Source organism: Acinonyx jubatus, chromosome C1 (genome assembly GCF_027475565.1).
Source record: "Acinonyx jubatus isolate Ajub_Pintada_27869175 chromosome C1, VMU_Ajub_asm_v1.0, whole genome shotgun sequence".
NCBI classification, from domain to species: domain Eukaryota; kingdom Metazoa; phylum Chordata; class Mammalia; order Carnivora; family Felidae; genus Acinonyx; species Acinonyx jubatus.
In genome coordinates, this window is record NC_069381.1 from 158,761,752 (window position 1) to 158,778,657 (window position 16,906).

Sequence of the window (16,906 nt, forward strand, 5' to 3'; positions counted from 1 at the left end):
AAGTTTATAGGAAGTTGGATACATTAAATTGTTCCCAGTATATTGCCCTTGAAGATTTAGGGGCTACGCTGTCTCCCCAATATCAGTTGTAGTGGATGTTTATTTGTATTTACGTGGGTAATTCATTCTATGTCAAATTCTCTAACAAACAGAAAAGCACCCTTTTTCTCCATCAGCAAATTGAGTGGATGTAATGTCACCATATGCTTTTAAGAAAGCTCTTCAATGCCATCAGTCAAAGTAAGGCAAATGAGATGAAAGACATTCATGAATAGAGTCAAAGCTCTAGAAAGATAAAAAGAAGCTTAAGAGCCTTAAAGTGGTGTTAATTGAAATTTTTCCTTTATAAGAGACAAGTTGTGTTATGATGATTTCTTTTATCCTTTACCTCTGTTAACTACACGTGGGGTGATCTTATATTCCCTTTATGTTTCTAAATAGCAATAACATGCCTGTGGACCGAAATAAAAGCACTTAGACTATTATTGTTTCGGTGTCCAGCAGCTTCTTTGTGGAGAGAATATAGTCTCCTTTTCAGTTCCTACTCTTGATTTCATTAATCATCATGTTTAACTTTAACCAAATACTTAGGCGTCAGTAAGTGGTGTTTTAGCTGCCCCTCAGGTCTATTTTATTTCCAGACACAGTCTCACCTTGCATAAAAAGAACTTTCTTTTCATCAATTGCACTTTCATAGAAACAAATGGGCTGGCAGTTAACTTGCTGGATTATTTTGTTTACTGCTTACTGTAATTGATAGGGACATCATTTAACTTTAGATGACACAGGGTACTGGAACCTATAAAATAATTAATAAAATATTAGAAAAATGAGGGGTACCTGGGTGGCTCAGTTGATTAAGTGTCTGACTTCAGCTCAGGTCATGATCTCGTGGTTCATGAGTTCAGGCCCTGTGTCCTGCTCTGTGTTGACAGCTCAGAGCCTGGAGCCTGCTTTAGATTCTGTGTCTCCCTCTTTCTCTCTGCCCCCTCCTGCTCATGCTCTGTCTCTCTCTCAAAAATAAATAAACATTTAAAAAAGATTAAAAAGAAAAAGAAAAATGACCCTTTGGCCAATAAAGTAGACTATTTTGATAGGATTATGATTGTTTGGGGCTGTTGGTTTTATAAATAAATTCTCTTTGATCTGTTTAAGTTGTAATTTTTCCGTCTTCTGTATGTGCCCTGTTGAATGACCATGTTTAACACAGAAGCTAAAACTACAAGAAAGCTTTACAAGAAAGCTTTATAGTTGAAAGTTACAGTTGCCCTTTGGAGGAATGTACTTGTCTAAAATTTTCTGCTATTTATGTAGATTTTGTTCCTTATTGTGCTCCATCCTTTTGACAGGCGATTGCTATGGAGTTATGTAATTTTAGAAGTTTATCCTTTTCTTCCTCAAAGTAGAAGGAGCCAGAAAATAGACTCAGGAAGATATCACAAAGTAATCCCATTTCCTTATTTATAAACATCTAGTTTCCAAAAGGATCATCTGAGGTCCCATTTTTTTTAAGGCAGTTACAGTGTTGACAGTGTGATTAGTGAGGTTCCTACTAAATATGGAAGAGTACTTTCCCAATATAAAACACTAATCAGTTCAATAATTCAGTCAGTTATGGAAACAGCCCAAGTGCCCATCGACTGATGAATGCAAAAAGAAGATGTGGTGTTATATATATATACACACTGGAATATTACTCAGCCATTAAATGGAATCTTGCCATTTGCAATATAGATGAATCTAAAAGTATAATGCTAAGCGAAATATGTCTGTCAGAAAAAGACAAATACCATACAATTTCACTCATATGTGTACTTTAAGAAACAAAACAAACAACAAAGGGGTAAAACGAGAGACAGAGAGACAGAAACCAAGATACAGACTCTTAACTATAGTGAGCAAATTGACAGTTAGCAGAGGGGAGGTGGGTAGGGGGATGGGTGAAATAGGTGATGGGGATTAAGGGGCGCACTTGCTGTGATGACCACTGGGGGTTGTATGGAAGTGTTGAATCACTACAGTGTACGCCTGAAACTAATATTACACTGTATGCTAACTGGAATTTAAATAAAATATTAAAAAAAACCCATGAATCAATTTAGAGCTCAATGGTCTCCTCAGCACTAGAAGAACTGGACGCTACCAATTAGTAACGAGCAAGCTTGGGGGTCTTGTAAAACTATTTGGTAGGTCTTATTTTAAGAAGATGACTGAAATCAGGAGTTTGTCAAACTTTAAAAAATCATGGGTCATTTATATAAAGAATCATTTTTGGCATCTGTTATAAAGACATAGGTTTTAAGTGGCAAATAGGGAAGATATAATTTACACAGCGTGAAAATTCTCATTAAGGTGACAACAATAAGAAGAAAATAGCTATTAGGGTCAAAAGGATAGGAATTTCAGGCATTTTTTGGGAATATAATAACATTTATTGCTGCTCTTTTTTAAGGTTAAAGAAAACCAAAATATTTCCCACTTATTAAATAACAGCATCTTATTTTACCATTATAGATGGACTATGATTCTGGGCCAGATGAAGAAAAGGGAAACTGTGTATCCTCATACAAACTTAAAATATAAAAACAACAACAACAACTTAGATAACCCCCTAAAAACCCTGTAAAACCTTTCAACTCCAGCTTTAGAACACCTGCTGAATTCAAACCAACATTTTCTGTGAAACCATTTTTAAAGTCCTGCTTTAAAACGTGACTGATACACGTCCAGAGCTTATCAAGACATCTTGGCCAGAGTTCACAGGTTTACTGCCAGCAGCCAGTTCTCTCTGTTCTGGGGTGAGGATGGCTAGCTAGTGCTGTCACCGCCATGCAATGACACATCCGTTAACTGGCCAAAGGCGCGAGGCTCTGCAAAGGAGGGCACACCAACCACACGCAAAGGACAGAAAACCCTAAGCCTGCTCATTTTGATTTGAAAGGACAAACCGCTTATCACTCAAGTGAAGATTAGATGTGACAGTGTTGCTGGCTCCGTCCCTCCCGTGGAGCGTAAATATTCATTTCTCTAGCTGGCCTATTGGAACACATAGCTCAGGGAGCCAACACTTACTTTGCCCTGCCACCTGCAAAAACACCAGTGACTTAATGTCCTTGGCACCTTGGACATTAGCATCAGCTCTCGGTCTCTGAAGAAATGTTTGTGTTTGTGAGTTATGCATTTTATGGGGCAGAATGCCCTCGCTGAATCTCTTCCTGCTTTTGTCTCATCTGGTCCTCTGCCCTGTTATAAAAGCTGACGGTGCCTTCTCCGTCTCTAGCTCCTGCAGAGGTATATTGATTGAATTTTTAAGATGATGTATAATTGCCCTTTATCCAGATAGTGAACGGTAAATGTGGGTAACACTCTAAAAACCTGATCCCCCTCTTGCCAGTTAAGCTATGGGTTTGTGACCTCTGAATGTTCTCAGCAATGTTCACAAGACCGGCTTACCGTGAGTTTCCTGGATGAAAGGGCACTTATTGGGGTGCATTGGGGCGGTGGTTCATTCATATAGTTTAGAGTTATTATAATATTATGAACTTGCTGGATATTTTGGTGCTCTCATTTTGGTTTCTCTACGGTGCTTAGATTTCTTTAATGGAATAGAACTTTTTAATGTTGCTGCGATGCTTGTGGTTTCCTAGGGTTGCCACTGAGCTTTACCACATTTCACCCTGCTTGGAGTACATCCCCTCAGGCTTTTGTGTAATCAGAATTTGACTTGGGCAAGATATCACAGAGAACATCCAAGTGTTTAACTGTTTAAAATAGTGATAATACAAGAAACGAGATTCCCCAGTCTCTGAAGCCAACAGCGTCTTCCCTGCTCTCACGTTAAAAAATGGCATGGCCTTGAGATGAGGCCCATATTGGCCGTGGTGCTGAGAATCAGTTCCATTAGCAGCAGGGGCAAGGAACACAATGTCATGTTGATAGTAATATACTATACTGCTGATTTCAAAGTCACGGGAGAGTATATTGCTGTCTCCAGAAATATTTTATCCTGTGCTACAGGCAATTATGTTCATCACCAGTAACTTTGGGCTGCTAGCACGTTATCTCAATTGATGGTGAGAATAAATTAGATGGTATCATTTTTGTTTGATGTATCTGAATTTTTATTGTTCTTGTTTTGAGAAATTGAAACCAAATTATTTGCTAAATATGTCTTATGTTTAGGAGAGAAAAGTCTGTAGTGTTCTCAGATTGGGTAAATTAATATAGTGATTACATGTCATTTAGGATTTGGATCCTTTTCTAATAACAATTCTGTGTCAAATAGATATTAAAATATTCTGTAGTCATTCTCTTTACCTTTAAGTAAAATTACGTGGAAGATAGATGATTGATAGATGCACATATACACATACGTACATATATAAGTACATACATATGTATGTATGCGTATATTTAGCTATTTTCATTCTTTAAAATTTCCAGAAAATGAAATTGTAAAACTACCTTTTCTAATATGATGTCATTGTTCATAATTCTAGTTGCCAGTTTTTATAAATGTTTAACTTCTGTTCACTTCAACTTAGTTTTATTTTTTATTTTCCCTCAAAGAATGACTCAGAAATACCCACAGAATGTGCCATCTGTTTTCTTGAAAATCTTTAACAAGCATGTAGTGATCAATCCCAAGCCCCATGTGGGGCTATGAAAATAAATAAAGCATGGTCCCCTCCTTCAGGGAGTTAGAGCCAGTGTGAACACATAAGTACATAAGTACAAGTCATGGGACCTGTGGTCGGGAGAGCATGGCATGAGGACGTGAGCTTAGGAGCTCTTCAGGCTTGAGTTACGGTCACAACTCTGCCACATACTAACCGTGTGAAGGTGCACAGGTCAGTTACTTCTCTGTTTCCATCTACAGTGGAAATAATAGCAGTGTCTTACCCCAGGGGGCTTCCAGAAGGATTAATGAAATGATTTATTCCAAGTGGTTAGCCAGTGCTGGCGCCCGATATGTACTTTCAGGAGACTCATGGGAGACACATTCTGTGCAGTGCTTGGGGAGAGGGGGAGGGGTTCAGAGCAGGCTTCACAGAAGAAGAAATGCCTGTGTCCACTCTTGGTGGAAAGTAGATGTTACTCAGGTGGAAGGGAAAGAATATTCCAGGCCAAGAGCATTGCATAAATAAAGGAACAGAGATCCAGAATTTTCTCTTTTGAGGCTAATTTCATCAGATCTAAAATAAAAACTTTCCGTTATTTTCAACACTATACTTTGTAGTATCCCTTTCAAAGTCATCAAGACCTGGTTTCCAAGCTCCAGGTATTTCAGGGTCCCAAGCAAACACACTTTTATCCCTAAAACTTGGTCTATTTTAGAAGTGTGAATGGGGATTCACTTTGAACTTCCCCCTAGTTGTACTTCCCAATAAAAATGACAGATCTAGATTGCTAATATCTTTGGAACCTATTGTTCACTCTAATCTCCAACTCCTTTTCTTCTGTAATTGCCCAGGCAGTGCTCCCTTATTTCTGTGGTTCTCCTTTGTTTCTCCCCAAGCCCCCACCCCTGCCCTCCACACACCCTTTTGAATGAATCACTCTGCAGTGTTGCCTATTGAATTTTGTCCTTTAACTTTTTCATTTGTCAAGGCCACTTTCAATTTTATTCCACTTCTCCTAAGGGCCAGCCACCCCCACCCAATTGGGTATCATTGTCAAATTTAGTAAGAATGCTTTTGAGCATTAATAAGCATGTTAAATCCAGCAGCATTCGGCAAAGGATCTGATCTTGTGGAATTTAATTTGTTTGTGCTAATTTATTTGCATATGTGATAAAATTATCCCATCCAGACAGGAAAAAACTACTTAGGAAAACATACCACGGAAATACTGGGTAAAACAAGTGCTAAGTCACTAAATTCATGTCTGTGATGCTTTTCACTCACTTCTAACATGAGGGAAAAGGAAGGTGATAATTTTCTATCCCAGAAGACATGAATATGACTGAATTAATACCTGTTCATTGTTATAGTCTGTGTCCCCAGAAATGCATCAGTTTCTGTCCTTGATGCTTAACAGGGGCGACACCAAACAAGTAAGTTACTTACTTCCCTGAGCTACGGTTTTCTCATCAACAAAATGGCGATCCCTTACCTATCAGAGTAAAAGGATTATTGGGAGATCAAATAAGATAAGGCATGGGAAAATTCCAAAACTCCATACCGCTCAAATTTAGAACTTATTAAACCTCCCTGGTGCTTAATTCTAAACAAGATCACACCCCTGTCTGTAGCCTCAGCCCCAGGCCATCTCTCCAACCGGGATAGGGGATCACTGAGGTTGGCCAGTGGGTTCGATTTAAGTGGAGATTGGTTCTGGGGAAGCCATATAGAGGTTCTCTTGAATCCTGTTAGGACTTGGTCCAGTTCTCTGTTCTAGGAAGACTGCAGGATGCCAAATGGAAAGTCGTTCATCTTAATGTCCATGTAATTTGGCTCAGCCAGGAGAATGAAAAATTCCCATGTCATACCAAGTGCTCACTCAGTGCTGTAATTTGATAGCCCAGTTCCAAACAAAGTGAGGAAACCACACCCAGAGTTGACTACAAAGATGGACCAGGATAGAATAAGAACAGGAACATGAAGATAAGCTGGAGAAGGGGCCTGGCTTGTTTGGGGGCACAGCAGAACATTATGGATGTTTTCACGGCAGTCTACCCTGGACCTTCTAGTTTTAGGGTATGTGAGATTTTTAAATATATGCTTAACCAATTCTCCTAAAAGTGTCAAAGCATTGCAATGTACAACCGCCTACTACAAGAATTTGTAGCATAAATGCAAAAATAGCTATGTCATTCAACAAGAAATTCTTTTAAGTGACTGAAACAGGTAATAGTGGGCCTTCCCGCCCCACTCCTTCCTTTATGGTTTCTATTTTCTTTTCTCTCTTTGGTGTGTGGTTTATTCAGAAAAACACTTGGGCTCCCTCTGGTGGCCATCCCCGTGTTTCTGCATGTCTAATCTTAAAGCTGAAGTTTCAGTTACATGGCACGAAATGCTTGCATGAAAGTGGAAGTGGAAATATTAATAGTAAATGTTATTTTCTTTTGTAAAATACCTACTACTTGGAAACTTTCAAGTTAGTCAGAATATCCATCTCATTCATTCCTCTATTTATGTCTTCTAATCTAATATGTTGATATTTGACTTTCCTGAAAGAAGGGGTATCTGGTTTGCAAGTCCATAGAAAGATACTGAGTTCCAATCCTGTAAATCAAACAGATTTTCCCAAGAAGTGATTCTATGAATCAACAGATTTTTATAGAATGTTTACTGTGTATTATACCAGAATTAGGCATTACGAGAAACAATTTGCTAGTCACCATTTTTTAAAACTGTAAACACACTCTTCTTTAACAATTAACAATATTATGTTATTTCTTTTCCTCCTTTAAATCATGTTCCTGCTCTATTTCCCCCACAGAATTTATTGTAATGTATTTTTTCCAGAACAAATTACCTTTTAATTGTGTCAATGCGTTAGTTAACATACAGAGTCAACAGCAAAAACAAAGGCTCAAACATAACAGTGTCTTAAAATAGAAGATAATTTTTCTTCATGTTAGCTGTTCAAATGTAACCTGTCCAGGGTTAAATGGCATCTCCATGTTGTGATGCATTTTTATGATTGAAAGTTTCTTCTTGATTGCCCTTTTATACTTTCATGTATCAAAAAGGAGTATGTAAATTTTAAATCTTTCTTATGACTATAGCTGTCTGTGAAAATTTTTCTTCTGGCCTGAGTTATGACAGTAGTAGTACACAACTGTCAAAGTAAAATAAATATTTTATAGATTTTTATAAACAATTACTAAATATTAAAGTAAATTATTATTGGAAATGCTTCATTGAATGCCTTGGATGCTTTCTAAAAATGAATTCGTTATATATCTGCAATGGGTTTAACATCAGTTCTGTTCTTCTTAGATATTATATGGGTAAGTGCTGTGAAATCTCATTCACACAAACCAGCAGATGAGAAGGAAATAGTTTTAAATAGCAAGGTCATTGAATTCTTTGACTCCTAGGCAGCTAGTGGTACCTCCAGTGGTACCTCCTGGAGAGAGAGTGATGATGGTGTGCTTGCAAGAGAGGTGTGGGAAGTGTTGCATTCTGGATGGATTTGAAAATAAGAGTGATGGATTAAATGTGAGGTGAGAGAGTAGGAGAGGAGTTAAAGACACCTTCAGGGTTTGGGCCCTGACCACATGGAAGTATGCAGTTGCCAACAACTATAAAAGGGAAAGCTGAGGATTAGGGGAGTTTAGAGACCTGGTTTGAAGGTCACTGTACTAGAAAGCATCCAGGAATATAATTAGGCTTTTGTACTCTCCCTCTGTCCAGCCAATAGTTAATGATAATAAACATCAGAGAGTGAAAATGAGATTAAATGTTGGGTGTTTATACTAAGTAGCACATGCCTGGGGCATGAATAAAATTAGAATGTGTCTGAAAAAAATAAAAATAATGAGACAAAAATCAGCAAGGATTTTATTAAGTTCATCCCCCCCCACATTACATTTTGTAGATTTTAAGATAATTTATGTTTGTAAGTAAACTCTGTATACAACTGCAGATATCACCTTTCAAATTAATAAAAGGTTGATTTATGGAATATATCAAGTACAAATAGTAAATGAATCAAGCTAACAAAGCGTTGCTCAATAGACATCCTCAGGGACCTAATTTAATGAATAGGTAGAGGGATGGTTTTTGTAACTGAGCCCACAAATTATTTCTATATGAATCAGTGATTTTAAATGGCTATGGCCTGCTTGAAACAATTTGCTTTCTTAATTAGCTTATAATCATTCTCTTTTATAGTTTCTTATACTACTAAGTGGGCTAATAACCCCCTTTTTTAAAATAAATTAATTTTTCCAGCCTAGCCACAAACTTCCAATTAATAAAGTTTGAAGGAAAGAAATAATTCCATAATAGGATGAAAAGTGATCATATTTTATGTAATCCTTTTAAAATCAACTAACATTTATTAAGTGCCTACTATGTGCCATGCAGCCACATGCTTTGGCTCTAGAGATGTCAAGTCCAATAAAACTAATTCTTGACTTCAAAGAGCAAACAGCCTAATAGCCTAAACAGCTTAGGAGGGAAGTAGGTAAACAGATCATTATATCAGAATGCTACTGACAGAGATTGGAGTTAAGTGCTAACGTTGTCTGTGCATTGTAAGAGCCATGTCACTTGAACGCAAAGGATTTCCAAGAAAATGTATTATTCACCCCCCGACATTCTCCCTCTTCATAAGAATGCAGTTACTAAGTTACTGTATAACGTCAGACTACATAAATTACAGGTGACAGAAATCCATATCAGGCCTCCTCAAAAGCAAACAAGAGGGGAAGTTGAAGACTCATCCCCAGTCCGCAGGAAGAGCAGGTGTGGAGCTGGCCCTCTGCTAACAGAAGCCAAAGCCTCTACTTCTTTCTACTTCTCTGCAAGCCTGTAAACATGGCCACCACCAGTCCCTGGTTCTTCCCCAGCAACTACAGTTAGAAAACCTTGGGGAAAGACACTGACTGAGACCTAGTGTGCATAGGGTGGCCCCTTCATTCCAACTCTAAGCCAGTGTGGGTGAGATACCACTGTGGGCTCAGGTCTGAAGATGGGGAGAAAGTCTGTGCCCTAATGAAGGGGGAACAGGAAATAGTACCTGTTCACTCCTCCTCAGGGAGGCACATTTAGCTGACTGCTAAAAAATCAGTCCCCTTCCTCTGGTGTACTCAGATAACATCATAATGCAATCAATATCTCATTTAGGGTTAGTCTTCATCTCTTGTTTATGAAGAAATAGGACAGAAGACTTATGAGAATAATGTTGACATCACATTTTGCAATACCTTTGATTGCAATACGCATTGTGCTTTAGAAATTCCATGCATTCCATTCAGTCGGAATCATAATCTCTTTTTCACTGTCTTAACATGTATGATGTGGAAATTAACAAGATTTGATCTTGTTAAATCTTTTGAGCTACTTAGATGTGGGTTCTGAACCAGTAGATGACATAAGCAATCCTAGTTGTCCTAGAATATTACAGGAATTCTTCTTTTTTATCTATTTGATTTTAAGTCTTTAAACCCAATGAGCCAAATTTACATTCAGATGAATCATTGAAGCTTATATTGTGTGCCCAAATGGAAATGTTTATGCTAAGAGTCTCAAATGAAGTCTACTGAGACAGTGAATTTTTTAAATAATGGTTATCTCTTACGGATCATAAATGTAATAATGCTTATGGTGAATATTTGGAAACATAAAAGTATTTTTAGAAATCTCTCATAGATGCCACCACCCAGAGTTCTGTGTGTTTCTGTTTTTAACATATAGAAACAAATACACATATAGAAACAAAATTTAGTTCATACTGCATGTATAGTTTAATATTCTACTTTTTTTCAATCAAGTTTTTTAAAATACTTTTTTATTATTTAATATTGTCTCAGCCATATCTTGTCAAGGCTAGGATTTTCACACAATCCCCTTCCTGTTTCTGGGATTATTTTTGGTCACTTCACTGTTGTTCTTCCTTCATTTTTGATGTTCTAAGATTCCCTGTGGTATTATTTCCCTTCTGTCTGAAGAACTTCCTTTAGAAATTCTTGTAGAACAGGTCTGCTGGATATGAATTCTACTGAATTTTCCTTCATCTGAAAATGTCTCTATTTTACCTTAATTCCTAAAGGATATTTTCACTGGACAGAGAATTATGGGTTGGAAGTTTTTCATGTTTCAGCATTGTTTTTATGAACCAATTTGCTACATTATCATTAGCTGAAGACCATTGTTTACAGATCTCCTTTGTTTTTATGTGGTATCCTTTTTCTGTTCCACTATCCCATCCACAATATCATTTTACATTTAGTGACCATGTCTCCTTAGGCTCTTTTTTGGCTACTACAGTTTCGCAGACTTTCCTTGCTTTGATGACTTTGACAGATTTGAGGGATAGTGATCAGGCATTTTAGAGAATGTTCCTCAGTTGTGATTTGTCTGATATATTTTTTCAAGATTAGACTCAGATTATGGGTTTTGGGGGAAAGACCACAAAGTTATAGTCCACTTTCATCACATCACATTAAGAATACATACTATCGGGACTCCTGGGTGGCTCAGTCGGTTGAGCGTCCGACTTGGTCTCAGGTCATGATCTCACAGATTGTGAGTTCGAGCCCCACGTCAGGCTCTGTGCTGACAGCTCGGAGCCTGGAGCCGGCTTCATATTCTGTGTCTGCCCCTCTCCTGCTCCTGCTCTGTCTCTCTCTGTCTCAAAAATAAATAAAAACATTAAAAAAAAAAAAGAATACATACTATCAATATGATTTACCATTGACTATGATTACCTAGCTAAGGTAGTATTTTCAGATTTTCTCAACCATAAAGTCACTCTTCCCTCACCCCTCTTTCCATACTGAACTCTTTGGAAGGTAGTCACTATGCATAGCTCACACTGTAGTATAAGGAGTCAACATTGACATTATGTCAACAATTCAAGCATGCTATGCCAGCCTCTGTTCTCAGCACTGGGGAATAAAACAGATATGACCTTCCCTCTGGTAAAAAAAAAAAAAATCAGAACGTAAAGAAGTTATTACAACTAAAAGGAAGTACAAGATGCCCTAAAGAAGCACGGTCTGATAAAAAAATATAATGCTGGTCACACATGTAATTTAAAATGTTCTAGCAGCCACATTTTCAAAAGTAAAAATAAACAGGTGAAATTAGTTTTAATAATATATTTTGTTTAGCCCAAGGTACTTGAAAGATTCCCTTTTCAACATGTAACCAAAGTAAAACATTATTACCAAAATATTTTACACTCCTTTTCTTGTATCTACTCTTCAAACTTAAGCAAGTACTGCACACTCACACCTGGATCCAGACTAGTCACATTTCAAGGGCTCAGTGGTCACATGTGGGAGCAGCTAGAAGCTCTGGAAGCACCTAATAGAGGGCCTGGCACATCTTCCTGAGACTGAAGGTGAGGAAGTTAGGAAAAGGGAAGAGAATGCAGGTTAAAGGCAGAGGGAACAGATTGCACAAAACCTCCAGAACGGAAGAGTTTGGTGGTTTTGAGGGACTGGAAAACATTCTGAGCAATTGGAGCAAGGGGGAGAATGGTGGAAATGAGGCTGGAGAGGTAGGCAAGGGGTGAAATTAGGAAGAGGCTTTTAGACAGCATTGAGAAGTCTGGATTTGTTTCAAGAAGAAAGGGGAACCGTTGAAGGGTTTTAAATAGAAAAGGACGTGATCAAGATGGGCTCTTTTTAAAAATCGCCGTTACTTCACAAGGAAGATGGCCAAGGACATTTTCTGCAGCAGGCAGTATAGGGTAGTGGCTAACCAGAGGGTTCGTGTGCCAGAGTTGCCACCTGCCAGCCATATGACCCTGAGTCTCAGTTTCATTATCTGTGAAATGGGAATGATAAGAGTACCTTCTTTAAGGATCGTTGTGAGTATTCAGTAAGATAATTCATATGACTGACTTACTTCACCCATAATACTCTCTAGCTTCTTCCATGCGTTGCAATAAGCAAGATTTCCTAAGTCAGTCAGAGAAAGACAAATGCCATATGATTTCACTCATATGTGGGATTTAACAAACTAAACAAATGAGCAAAGGGGGAAAAAAGAGAGAGAGAGACCAAGAAACAGACTCTTAACTATAGAGAAAAAACTGAGGGGTACCAGGGGGGACGTGGAAAGGGGGATTGGTAAAAACTTAAAAAACTTACTATTATAGGGGCGCCTGGGTGGCTCAGTCGTTTAGGCGGCCAACTTTGGCTCAGGTCATGATCTTGTGGTCTGTGAGTTCGAGCCCTGCGTCGGGCTCTGTGCTGACAGCTCAGAGCCTGGAGCCTGTTTCGGATTCTGTGTCTCCCTCTCTCTGACCCTCCCCCATTCGTGCTCTGTCTCTCTCTGTCTCAAAAATAAATACACGTTAAAAAAAAAAAAGAAAAGAGAAAAAACCTTACTATTATATATTATATGACCTCCCCACCACCACCAAAAGATAATTCATGTGGAAACACTTAGCCCGTAGCACTCAATAAATATTTGTTCTTATTCTCCCCTTAGATTGGAATGGTCTCTTATAGGATGAATCCACAAACCTTCCTTCTTCCTCTTCTTTTCTGTATTCCTATTCTGGAAGGCCCTAAGCAGATGAGATGAGAAAAGAATGGAACCCTATCTCACAACCCCAAATCAGATAAGAAAACCACTTTCATGATCTCCCCTTCACCCGGTTTATGATTACATTTATATCCTGAGACCAGTTTTCATATGAATTATATAGTCTCAGGGTTTTCTCTGCTCTGTGTCTTTCTAAAGATTCCCATGGGCTCCTTATTTTTTTTTTAATTTTAATGTTTATTTATTTATTTTTGAGAGAGAGAGAGAGAGAGAGAGAGAGAGAGAGAGATCAGGGGAGGAGTGGAAAGAGAAGGAGACAGAATCCCAAGCAGGCTCCACAATGTTGGCACAGAGCCAGATATAGGGTTTGAACCCACGATCTATGAGATCATGACCTGATCTGAAACCGAGCTGGACACTTAACCGACTGAGCCACCCAGGTACCCCTCATGGGCTTCTTCTTTAAAAATATTCTAAGATCACTGAGGTTTAAACTCCTAATGATAGAAGTAGTTTTCAAAATGGCTATCTAAGTAAGAAAAAGCAATGATATTACCAACTAATAACTAACAGATCAATAATTTATGGCGTTTTCAGGCATACTGAACCACCCAGGGCATTTTACTTACAAAGTTTTGAAATAAGATAATTTAGTACAAAATTAAATCACATGGAGATTGTTTCCCTCACTTCTAGCTAAGACATGTGAACAGCTGAGTCTCTCCCCTCCCTCCGTCCCTCCCTCCTTCCTTCCTCCTTCCCTCCCTCCCTCCCTCCTTTCTTCCTTCCCTCCCTCCTTCATTCCCTCCTTCCCTCCCTCCCTCCCTCTTTTCTTCCCTTCCCTCCCTCCTTCCCTCCCTCCTTCCTTCCTTCCCTCCTTCCTTCCCTCCTTCCCTCCCTCCCTCCCTCTTCTTCCTTCCCTCCTCCCTCCCTCCTTCCTTCCTTCCCTCCTTCCTTCCCTCCCTCCTTCCCTCCCTCCCTCCTTCCCTCCCTCCTTTCTTCCTTCCCTCTGTCCCTCCTTCCTTCCTTCCTTCCCTCCCTCCTTTCTTCCTTCCCTCCCTCCTTCCCTCCCTCCTTCCTTCCTTCCTTCCTTCCTTCCTTCCTTCCTTCCCTCCCTTCCCTCCTTTCCTTCCTTCCTTCCTTCCTTCCTTCCTTCCTTCCTTCTTTCCTTCCTTCCTTCCCTCCCTCCTTCCTTCCTTCCTTCCTTCCTTCCTTCCTTCCTTCCTTCCCTCCTTCCCTCCCTCCCTTCCTTCCTTCCTTCCTTCCTTCCTTCCTTCCTTCCTTCTTTCCTTCCTTCCTTCCCTCCCTCCCTCCTTCCTTCCTTCCTTCCTTCCTTCCTTCCTTCCTTCCTTCCTTCCTTCCCTCCCTTCCCTCCTTTCCTTCCTTCCTTCCTTCCTTCCTTCCTTCCTTCCTTCCTTCCCTCCCTCCTTTCCTTCCTTCCTTCCTTCCTTCCCTCCCTCCCTCCTTCCCTCCTTCCTTCCTTCCTTCCAGTAATGGAGTCCTCTCTTACTGTCTTGGGTGGGTGCCCAGAGCAGGTCTGTGTTCCCTTTACAGCCAGTCATGACTACCTTCCCACATTAGGCGGTTCTGTTTCATAGCTGCAAAATAACCCTTCCAGAATCTGGAGCCTCATGTACTGGCGGCAGATGGGAATGAGACACTTGGTGTTTTCTCTAGAAACAGCCTGTAAATCAGCAAATCTTTTAATCATTAACCCCAGTCTGGCTGAAAGCTTTAATCAAGGGGCTTCAATAGCTTTGCTGTATATGCACCGGAACATTTCACCTTCCAAGAGACCCTGTGAAAATAAGTCCACAGAGGGAGCTGTAATCCTCATCTTACCTAAAAAGGAAAAAAAAAAAAAATCATGTCCACAGTTTAAGTTTCTAGTCAATAAAAGAACAATAACATTTGATTCCTTCTCATTGTACTCGCAGATGTTTCAAGTATTTCTAAAGCCTTTCAAATTACTTTGAATAAAAAGCTGCCGACCCTGAGGTAGAAATGCCAGGTTTCTAAAGTATGATTAAGGCTCCATAAGCTTATTATTTCTCCAGTAATAGTAAGGCTTTAAAATTTGGGTTTCTTCTTCTTCTATATACTCCAGAAAATTAGAAAAATACAGAAAGGGAGAGGAAGAAAACTATGAGTGTAATCAAATTTTATTTCATAGATCACGTTTCATATATCACTGTACTTATTTCTTTGGCCTTTTAAGATACACAGTTTGTGTATCTCATGACACCAGCATCTGCACTAGTGTAACTTGATGATTAAAAGAGAAAAAGAAAGAAGACTGTGTTTAGGGGCCCTGGTGTAGAAGCCAGCTGTGAAATGAACTGGTATCTTAAGGTAATATATATGCTTTCCTGCCTTGTTTTCATACTTTGTATGATACGCTCTGTCGAACTTTGGTGTTTTTTGTTTTGATGAGCTTTGTAAAGGCTCAAAAGGTTTCTTGAAAACATTAATAGGTTTTTGCTATTCCAGGAATTTTATATGACGTAAATCAAATGCTACTATCGGGTTCCCGAGCCCGTACAGGTTATCGAAATCATTTGTGTGTTCCTGTCCTGTATGGGTACTAAAATTGTGCTTATTATTATAGCTTTAACCTACTGGGTTGCCTGAGACAGAAAACGAAGTCTTTTAAAATTTCCAATCAATACAGACAAATACACCTACATGCAGAAGATTGTATAAAAGTCCATTTAGTGGATGATTTTCAATTCATGGACAAAGAAGTCTGTTTTTTCATGGCAATTATTTTACCTTTCCCAATTGGGAGTTCCTATGCTATTAAAATAATGGCTTTGGGCATTTTGCAAAGCATGCATTTAAAAGCTAGGAAAACGTATTTGTGTTTTCCTGTTGGAAAGTTTTATCTTAATTAATTTGTTCCACATTAATATTTATTGGTTTTAATACAGAAACCAATGGCTATATTCATTTCTCTAGGACAATCTGCTTTCTAGAACTTCCTTGATCTAAAGGAAATACAAGGTCAACTTGAAATTAATGTTTCTCTCTTCCAACCTGAAACACCTTACTTTAGATTTGAACTGAGGAGAAATGTTACTCCCAGGAAGGAAGAAGCAAAAAGAAAATAGTCCATAAATTGATTGCTAACAGCCAATAAACTTAATCTTTACATATCCAACCCTGAAGAGCAAAACTGGAACTTGAGAAATGAAAAGAGGAAAAATTCTTTCCATTCTTTTCATACCACTGCCAGGGGAAAGCTCCAGAGATTTCTCCATGTATTAAATAAATATTTAATGAATAATCTCTATGAACAAAGCACCACAGGGATTCCAAGATAACAAGGACACAATTTTTTTTGTTATTTATTTATTTATTAACATTTTTTTAGAGAGAGAGGACATGCAGGCACACAAGTGCTAAGGGGAGGGACAGAGAGAGAGAGAATCCCAAGCAGGCTCTGTGTCCAGCACAGAGCCCGAGCCCAGCGCAGGGCTCGATCTCAAGACCCTGAGACCATGACCTGAGCTGAAATCAAGAGTTAGAGGCTTAACCAACTGAGCCATGCAGGCACACCACAATTTTTTAGTTTAAGGAGCTCGTGCTATACTTGGAGAAATAGATATGTGCATAACCGTGGCACAAGCCGTGAGATCTTTGTAGTCATGGAGACTGAAGAAATGCAGAAGGGCCCAAAGGTCAACTCAGGACACAATTGATGTCTATAGAAAATATATTCCATAGATACC

General features: G+C 38.9%; 1 protein-coding gene across 13 annotated transcripts in view; it reads left to right on the plus strand.

Annotated features, from left to right (window-relative positions):
* Nucleotides 1–16,906, plus strand: part of RAPGEF4 (Rap guanine nucleotide exchange factor 4) — a 286,855-nt gene that overhangs the window by 166,400 nt on the left and 103,549 nt on the right. Inside the window, exon 1 of one of the 13 annotated variants that reach the window (XM_053215287.1) lies at nucleotides 1,964–6,698. The exons of the other annotated variants lie outside the window; for them this stretch is intronic. Within the exon in view, the coding sequence (XP_053071262.1) occupies nucleotides 6,600–6,698 (99 nt within the window). The 5' untranslated portion in view covers nucleotides 1,964–6,599. Of the gene's footprint in view, nucleotides 1–1,963; nucleotides 6,699–16,906 lie in introns of those variants that run through there. 13 annotated transcript variants of the gene reach the window in all.